Genomic DNA, 8508 nt, shown 5'->3' with positions numbered 1-8508 from the left:
GCGAGGCCTCGGTGTGCCGCGCGCGCGGCGACGCGATCGGGCGAGGACGATGGATGATTTCAAACGTTCGAGGGACTCTTCGACGAGTCATGACTCGTTACATGGACCCAGCACACGCACGGGGCCACACGCGCGTGTGTGTGTTCCCGTGATGGTCTATATCCACGTACACTACGTACACGTACGAATACATGGGGTACACCGACGATGAATACGCACGCCGAAAGATCCACCGACGTCATCGCGCGCGCGACGTCGACGCAGCGCGACGCGCGATGGCGACGAAGCGCGCGAAGACGGCCGCGAGGGACGATGACGACGTCGTCGACGCCGCGCGCGCGTCGGAGGAGGAGGACGGACGCGGCGTGGGCGGTGATGAGACGAATGATGATGGATGCGATGCGACGCGCGACGCCCCGTTGCTCGTGCGCGCGGACGCGGAGGCGTCGTACGACGATCTCACGGGCGCGGCGTTGACGGGCATCGAGGCGCGGGCGATCGAGGCGGAGAAGGAGCTGGTGGCGGCGAGAACGGCGAAATCGCCGGAGAAAGGGACGGGTGGGGACGCGCGCGAGACGAAGCTGGATGAGCGCAAGTTTAAACAGCTGGACGCGTTGTTGGATCAGACGACGATTTATTCGCAGTTTTTGAGCGAACAGATGGATACGTTGGAGGAAGAGGAGGGTGGTGCGAGCGGGCGGAGTCCGAATGGGACGAATGGGAAGCGTGGGACGGATGGGAAATCGACGACGCTGGGAAAGCGGAAAAAGATGAGCGAGCAGGAGGAGTTGGAGGCGACGAAGAAAATGCTTCCGCTCATGGAGGGCGGATCGATGCGGGATTATCAGTTGAAGGGAGTGAAGTGGATGATTTCGCTGTATCAGAACGGGTTGAACGGGATCTTGGCGGATCAGATGGGTCTGGGGAAGACGGTGCAGACGATCGGTTTTCTCTCGCACCTGCGATCGAAGGGCGTCTTGGGGCCGTACTTGGTGATCGGTCCGCTCTCGACGCTGAGTAACTGGGTGAGCGAATTTCAGCGATGGACGCCGTCGATTCCGGTTATTTTGTACCACGGCACCAAGCAAGAGCGTGCGGAGAAGCGCATGGAGCACCTGCCGACTACGACTCCGATCAAGCCCACGTTTCCAGTCATCGTCACCTCGTACGAAGTCGTCATGGCGGATCGAAAGTTTTTGCAAAAGTACAATTTCAAGTATTTGGTCGTGGACGAGGGTCACAGATTGAAGAACTTTGATTGCAAACTCATTCGTGAGCTCAAGTACATTCCGACGGCGAACAAGCTGTTGCTCACTGGGACGCCGCTGCAAAACAACCTCCCAGAGCTGTGGTCGCTCTTGCACTTCTTGCTCCCAGACGTCTTTAGCTCGCTGTCGCAGTTCCAGTCTTGGTTCGATTTTGCGGACAACATCGGGAATGAGGATGAAACGCAAGCGGACGTTGACAAGAATGAGCAAGAGCATCGCGCCCGCGTCGTGCAGAAGTTGCACGGGATTTTGAGACCGTTCTTACTGCGCCGATTGAAGGGTGACGTCGAGCTTTCGCTCCCGCGCAAAAAGGAAATCCTCCTGTATGCGCAGATGGTCCCCAAGCAGCGCGATTTCAACGACGCGCTCGTGAATAAGACGATGCAGGAACTGTTGCAACAAGTCGCCGGTAGTGGTCGCATCCCAGTCGGACACACCGCGGTGAACAATTTGCTCATGCAGTTGAGAAAAAATTGTAACCACCCAGATCTCATCACGGGCGGCTTGGACGGCTCGATCATGTTCCCGTCAGCGGATGAACTCGTGGAGCAGTGCGGTAAGATGCAATTGCTCGACCGCTTGATGAAGAAGCTTCGCGCGCGCGGACACAAGGTTTTGGTTTTCTCCCAGATGACGCGCATGTTGGACTTGCTCGAGTCGTACTTTCAACAACGCGGAGAAAACGTTTGCCGCATCGATGGCTCAGTCAAGCAAGACGACAGACGCGAATTCATCGCAAAATTCAACACCGATCCCGATTACGGAATCTTTTTGCTCTCCACGCGTGCCGGAGGTTTGGGGATCAACCTCACCGCCGGGGACACGGTCATCATTTATGACTCAGATTGGAACCCGCATCAAGACTTGCAGGCGATGGATCGCGTGCACAGAATCGGTCAGACCAAGCCCGTGCACGTCTACCGCCTCGCCACGGCGAAATCGGTGGAGGGCAAGATGTTGAAGAAGGCGGCGTCCAAGCTCGCGCTCGAAAAGCTTGTCGTCACCGGCGGCGGTTTCAAGCAAGAGAAGACGGATGGCGACCGCGCGTTGGGCGCCGAAGAGCTCATGGCCCTCCTCAAGGGCGAGACCGCCCCAGGAGACGAGGACTTACCGCAGAGCGCAAACATTTCCGACGCCGACCTAGACGTCATCCTCGACCGACGCGATTTACTCGGTGAGATCCCACCCAACCCGGAGCGCGGCGTCGGATGGGAAGACGTCGAGGATCGTTCCGGAATGAGTCTCCTCGGTAACGTCTCCGAGACTTGAGACGCCCGTCGCGTGTCATTGAAACACATCATTCAATCATCTCTCGCCGTCACGTCCTCCCGAGCGCCCCACGCGTGCGCCTCCCGTCATCCGCGCGTCGCCCGCCGCGTCGCCCGTCGCCCGCGCCCCGCACTCGTCGCCCCACCGTCCCGATGCCCAACGCCAAGCCCGCGCGCCTTCGCGGCGGCGTCCCACACGCCCGCGCGATGATCCGCGGGGACCCACTGCTCATCCCTCGCGTCGAGGCGTTCGTACGGACCGTTGAAGATGCGAATGATTCACCGGCGGCGGCTGAACGCGCGCTTCGAAACGTCGACGCCGTCGTTGAACACCTCCGTTCGACGTACGCGGCGTACGCGCGGGTCAAGGTGAACGTCTTTCGGAAGACGGTCGAGCGCGCGTGCGACGCGGCGAGAGAACGGGCGGCGGAGCGACGAATTCGGGACGACGGCGCGAAGGCGCGGATGAAGACAAACGACGACGACGACGCGGAGGACGACGACGACGACGACGACGAATCGGCGCGCGACGGCGACGGATCGAGCGATGACGAATCGATCGATGTCGCGTCGTCGAGCGAGGACGGTTCGGGGTCGGGGTCGGAGAGCGATGACGGGAGCGACTCGGACGCGGCGGCGGACGCGGCGGAGGCGAGACGAGGCGACGATGGTGCCGGACCGGCGACGATCGGGGCGTTCGCGGCGCCGGAGGTGGTCGCCGCGGCGGCGCAGAGGGCGCTGAAGTTGGAGAGAGAGGAGGCGGAGGGGAAGAAGGGGAAGGGGAAGCGGGAGGAAGAGAGCGCGCACGAACGCGCGGTTCGCATCATGGCCGAGGCGAAGGCGCGCGGCGACGTCGTGAGCGCGAGCGATCGAGGGATGAAGATCGAGCGAAAGGCGAAGAGTGAGGATAAGAAGCGTGGGAAGAAGGGTAAGGGTCATCGGCGCAAGCGCCAGGGTAAAACTGGGAGCGATAGCGAGAGCCTGGACGAGGACGAGTTTGGCAGGACGGCGGCTGTCAAGGCGTTCGCCCAGGCGACGTCGCCTCGTCCGGTGCGACTCTCTGATTTGGGTGGGATCGAGGACTCTTTGCACGCCATCAAGGAGCTCATTTTGTGCCCGCTCATGCACCCGGAACTGTACGCTTGGCTCGGGGTCGACCCACCGCGCGGCGTGCTCCTTCACGGACCACCAGGATGCGGCAAGACGACGCTGGCGCACGCCATTGCGCAAGAGGCGAGAGTGCCGTTTTTCTCGATCGCCGCCACTGAAATCGTGAGTGGGATGAGTGGTGAGTCTGAGGCGAAGATTCGTGAGCTATTTCTCACCGCGCGCGCAAACGCTCCGTCGCTCATCTTCATCGACGAGATCGACGCCATTGTGCCAAAGCGAGAGAGCGCGCAGCGAGAGATGGAACGACGGATCGTCGCCCAGCTGTTGGCATCCATGGACGAGCTTCAGTCTAACATCGATGCCACCGATGAAGTCGACCGCATAGCCCGATGCCGTCGGCATGTCTGCGTCATAGGCGCCACGAATAGACCGGATGGTATGGACGCGGCGCTTCGTCGAGCCGGGCGGTTTGATCGCGAAATTATGCTCGGTATCCCCGACGAAGCCGCGCGCGAACGAATCTTACGCGTTCAGGCGACGAAACTTCGCCTTAGCGGAGACTTGGATCTTCGCGAGATCGCGAAGAAGACGCCTGGGTATGTCGGTGCGGATTTGTCTGCGCTTGCAAAGGAAGCCGCGGCGTCGGCGGTGACGCGCATCTTTAGAAAGCTCGAGGACAAGGAGGAAGGTAAGGACGAAGCGATGACCGACATTTCGACCGGTCCTACCGTCGGCGGTGACGCACGACTCGCAACTGGACGCTTGGCGGATCCCCGACCGCTCACGGAAGACGAACTAGGGGACTTGGCTATCACCATGGATGATTTCTCTCTTGCTCTTACACGAGTGCAACCGTCGGCGCAGCGCGAAGGTTTCACAACGACACCAAACGTGACGTGGGACGACGTCGGCTCGCTCACGGAAGTTCGAGAGGAGCTGAAGTTTTCAATCGCTGAACCGATCGCACACCCTGAGCGTTTCCAAGCGATGGGTCTCAACATTTCTACTGGCGTCTTGCTGTACGGTCCTCCCGGTTGCGGCAAGACGCTCGTGGCCAAGGCGACGGCGAACGAGGCAATGGCCAACTTCATCTCCATCAAGGGACCGGAGTTACTTAATAAGTACGTCGGTGAAAGCGAACGTGCGGTGCGAACGCTGTTCCAGCGCGCGCGAAGTGCATCGCCATGTGTACTCTTCTTTGATGAGATGGACTCCTTGGCGCCGCGTCGAGGGAGCGGAGGCGACAACACCTCGGCGGAGCGCGTGGTGAACCAGCTACTCACCGAGATGGATGGTTTGGAAGCGCGAAACGCGACGTTTCTCATCGCGGCGACGAATCGACCGGACATGATTGATCCCGCCATGCTTCGCCCCGGACGTCTCGACAAGCTTCTCTACGTCCCGCTTCCGCCTCCGGATGGACGCGCAGCGATCCTAAAGACGCTCACGAGGAAGACCCCGATCGCAAACGACGTAAATATTGACGCGATCGCGCTCAGTCACTCGTGCGAAGGATTCAGCGGTGCCGACTTAGCGTCACTCGTTCGCGAGGCGTGCGTCGCCGCGCTGAAAATGATGACCATCGACGCCACGCCTCGGGTCACCGCCGCACACTTCGAGGAAGCCTTCACCAAGGTCCAACCGAGCGTGAGCAAAGCCGATCACGCGCGCTACGACGAGCTTCGTCGCAAGCTCCGCCGCGAGCGTGGGACGATCAACAAGGCGCACAGCTCGGCGTCCATCGAGGACCTCGCCGGGCCGCCAAAGAAATCGTTACGCGATCCGGACGAGGACGACGAACCCGAGCTCGCGACGAACAAGCGCGCTCGCGGATAATGTGGTCATATGTAAATTGTTTCGTCAAACGCACCGTTTTCCTAAAACTCCCGCGCATTGAATCCCATTTATCATCGCGCCGTCGTCACTCTATCCACAAATTCACAAAATCGAATTTGCAGCGCCACACCCGCGCGCGTGTCGCCCCGACGTCTCCGTGCACGAACGAAATCGCGCGTTCGAAATAATGTTCACCATCAGTGAATCGGTCGTCGTCCCGCGTCGCCATCGTCCCGGGCGAGCGCACAAACGAAGCGATCGCTGTCAAAGCATCGCCGCGTCAGCAGTGAACACAAAAAACAACTCCGGCGAGAACACCGTCGATCTCGCGCTCGGACGACGAATCGCGCTCGCGACGGGCGTTATTGGGACCATTTTAACTCCCGGGGCGGCGCGAGCGGGGAAGAGATTAGGCGGTGGACCCACCGGGGGGATCCCCTTGGAGAACTTTGTCCCGGTGCGTATTCATAGCGAGCGAGCGAGAGACGTCGAGGACTGACTCGGGCGCGTTTCGACGTAGATTCCGGGAACGAGCCCGCCGATTTTATATTACGATATTAAGGGCGCGAGTGGGGCGACCGGGGGCGTTCCGAAGGGCGCGCGTGTCGCCGTGCACTACGACTTGAAGTTTAGAAATATCACCGTCGGCACGAGCCGCCAGGGCGCTGGCGTGACGGGCGGGACCCCGATTGGTTTTACCGTTGGAGCGCCCGCAGGGACGTCGGGCGGACCGTTCATTAAGGCGTTCAACGAAGGAATAAAAGGTATGGGCGTCGGCACCGTGCGGCGCTTGCTCGTGCCGCCTGAGTACGCGTACGGGCCGAATGAGGTTTTGGAAATCCCGGCGAACGCGAGCGTGACGCTGGACATCGAGCTCTTGTCTGTGGCCAAAGATCCGATCACTCGAGGCGTCAAGGGTGCCGTCGCGGAATAAATTATGCGTGCGTATTTTGTATTTCAAGAATCCCCCACCAATCAATTCAATTTTTGAGGTCAGACACGCCCGGTGATGTCCGTCACCAACTCGTCGCTAAATGTTTTGTTCTTTTGAAAGTGACGCATGTGCAAGATCGGGACGCATCCTTGAGACGCGATCGACGGACCCGTACCATCTTCGCTCTCGTACTTGCGCGGCTCCTGCGCCGCGAGCATAGCCTCACCGGCAGCGGACCCGACGCGGTCGCACATCTTCATCAACGCATCGTACGAGTTCATCTTCATGTACGGACACGACGCGCACCCACCGTCGAGCGAGCATCCTTCGCCAGAGAGCACACCCGGGACGACGGGGATATCGGCATCGCCCGTCGCCGCGACGGCGTCGCTTGAAACGGGGAAGACAATTTCAGCCTCGACGCCGCACACACCTGCATCGCACGCTGAACGAAGTCGCGCTTGCACCGCGCGCACGATGGACGTGACCATGCCCGTCTCGGTGCCAAGAACGAATCTCAGTCGCTCGCCCTCTGGCAACGCTCGAGCAATAGCCTCATCCACTCTCGCACACGTGTAATCTAAAATATTCTGCGTCGATCCGACGACGCCCAATCCGCGATCCTTCGCCTCCATGGCAAGCTTAAACATCTCGCCTGGGACCTCAAAGTGCGCGGTTTGGTACGCGTCTCCGTAATACGCGCGAACAGTCTCGCACACATCTCGGCCGAACATATCGTGCACCATACACGTGCCGTCGTCAAAGTACTTCAATCGAGGCAAGAGCGACTTGACCGTCTCCCTGTCGTGTGCCGGATGCATCTCCTTGATCTCTTCGTCGCTCCAGGTGGTCATCCGGCGCAAGAGTTCGGCCAAGTTCCCACCCATGTACGTATCCGGACCGTAAAATACGTTCACGTCCGGAATCTGCGCCGCCGCTTGCAGAACCGTCGCCACGACGTTGGATGACGTGCACGTAATGGTCGGAATCTTTGCGTTCGCCCCAGCCTTGGTGTCGAGTCCGGTGTTGATGTAGATGACGTGCACGCCGTTTTTCGTCTTCCCCGCCTCGGTGAGGTAGCGATCGTAGCTCTCGCTCTGCGCCGCTTCGGCGAGAGAGCACCCGATGTCCTCCGCCGCCATGCGGTACACCTTGGCCTCTGGATGCCCAGCTTCATCGATGATCGCCCGCACGTTCTCGGACATGAAATCGACGCCCAAGACGCCGACGGTCTCGCACCCAGACTCCACCATCTTTACCGCGAGATCGGCCATGACGAGCGAGTCGCTGATCGCGATGTGCGGGTACTCCGCCTTTGCCGCCATCAAGATGCCCTGAACCTCGGGGTCCATGTAAAAGTGCGCGACGATGCCAATCTTCTTCGTCCGCAGCGCGTCGACGAGCGCCTTGACCTTCCCAACGTCCGGCTCTAAGTACGACGCTTGCGACGCCGCGAACGATCCTCTCGAACGAACCTCGCTCGCTGTGATGATCAAGCTCGGGAACGGGTCGCCGCCCGCGCTCGACGTCGCCGCCCGCAGCTGCTTCTTCGCCGTCTCCAACATATTCTTAAACCCATTCACGCGCGATTTCTCAACCTTGGACCCCAACCCGATCTCCATCGCGTCCACGAATCCATCGCTCATCGTCAACGCGTCCTCGACCGCGCTCCCATTCAGGACGCCGCACAACACGCGTCCGTACCCGCGCGTCACGTCGCTCTCGCTCGCGCACCGCGCGCGCACCTTTCCCGCACCGTCCACGCTCGCCTCAATCCAGCTCGCGCTCGCGCATCCCATCACCCGCGTCACCGCGTTCCTCGCACACGCCTCTTCGATCCCACCGGGCGAGCGCGCCAGGCGAATCAACGCCTTTACCCGCGCGCTCGCGTCCGCGCCGCCGTCCCGCACCTCCGCCGCCGCCCGCATCGCCCGCGCCTCGCACGTCTCGCGCACCGCGTCCGCGGCGCTCGACGCGCGCGCGCACCGACGATCGTTCCCACGCCGTCGTCGTCCATCGCGCGCCGTCGTCTTCGCGCCGGCGTCGTCGCGAGCCGTCGCATCGCCGCCGCCATGACGTCGCGATCGATCCC

At 61.0% G+C, this 8508-nt stretch overlaps 4 protein-coding genes across 4 annotated transcripts; 3 read left to right on the top strand and 1 right to left on the bottom strand.

The window, feature by feature from the left end:
- Nucleotides 1-275: 275 nt before the first annotated feature.
- Nucleotides 276-2537, top strand: OT_ostta17g01830 (SNF2-related; the record flags this gene model as incomplete). The annotated part of the gene is made up of 1 exon (XM_022984582.1): nucleotides 276-2537. One exon carries the CDS (start codon nucleotides 276-278, stop codon nucleotides 2535-2537), a length of 2262 nt encoding a protein of 753 aa, XP_022840477.1.
- Nucleotides 2538-2689: 152 nt separating this feature from the next.
- On the top strand, nucleotides 2690-5482 carry OT_ostta17g01820 (P-loop containing nucleoside triphosphate hydrolase; the record flags this gene model as incomplete). Its single annotated transcript, XM_003083908.1, has 1 exon — nucleotides 2690-5482. The coding sequence occupies one exon, from the start codon at nucleotides 2690-2692 to the stop codon at nucleotides 5480-5482; it is 2793 nt and encodes a 930-aa protein (XP_003083956.1).
- Nucleotides 5483-5669: 187 nt separating this feature from the next.
- OT_ostta17g01810 (Peptidyl-prolyl cis-trans isomerase,FKBP-type,domain) lies at nucleotides 5670-6416 on the top strand (the record flags this gene model as incomplete). Its single annotated transcript, XM_022984570.1, has 2 exons — nucleotides 5670-5939; nucleotides 6003-6416. 2 exons carry the CDS (start codon nucleotides 5670-5672, stop codon nucleotides 6414-6416), a joined length of 684 nt encoding a protein of 227 aa, XP_022840476.1.
- A 59-nt stretch (nucleotides 6417-6475) lies between these two features.
- Nucleotides 6476-8344, bottom strand: OT_ostta17g01800 (Quinolinate synthetase A; the record flags this gene model as incomplete). The annotated part of the gene is made up of 1 exon (XM_003083906.1): nucleotides 6476-8344. One exon carries the CDS (start codon nucleotides 8342-8344, stop codon nucleotides 6476-6478), a length of 1869 nt encoding a protein of 622 aa, XP_003083954.1.
- Nucleotides 8345-8508: the final 164 nt, after the last annotated feature.

Source organism: Ostreococcus tauri (assembly GCF_000214015.3).
Source record: "Ostreococcus tauri WGS project CAID00000000 data, contig chromosome 17, whole genome shotgun sequence".
NCBI lineage: Eukaryota > Viridiplantae > Chlorophyta > Mamiellophyceae > Mamiellales > Bathycoccaceae > Ostreococcus > Ostreococcus tauri.
This window is presented reverse-complemented; position numbering and strand designations above follow the sequence as displayed.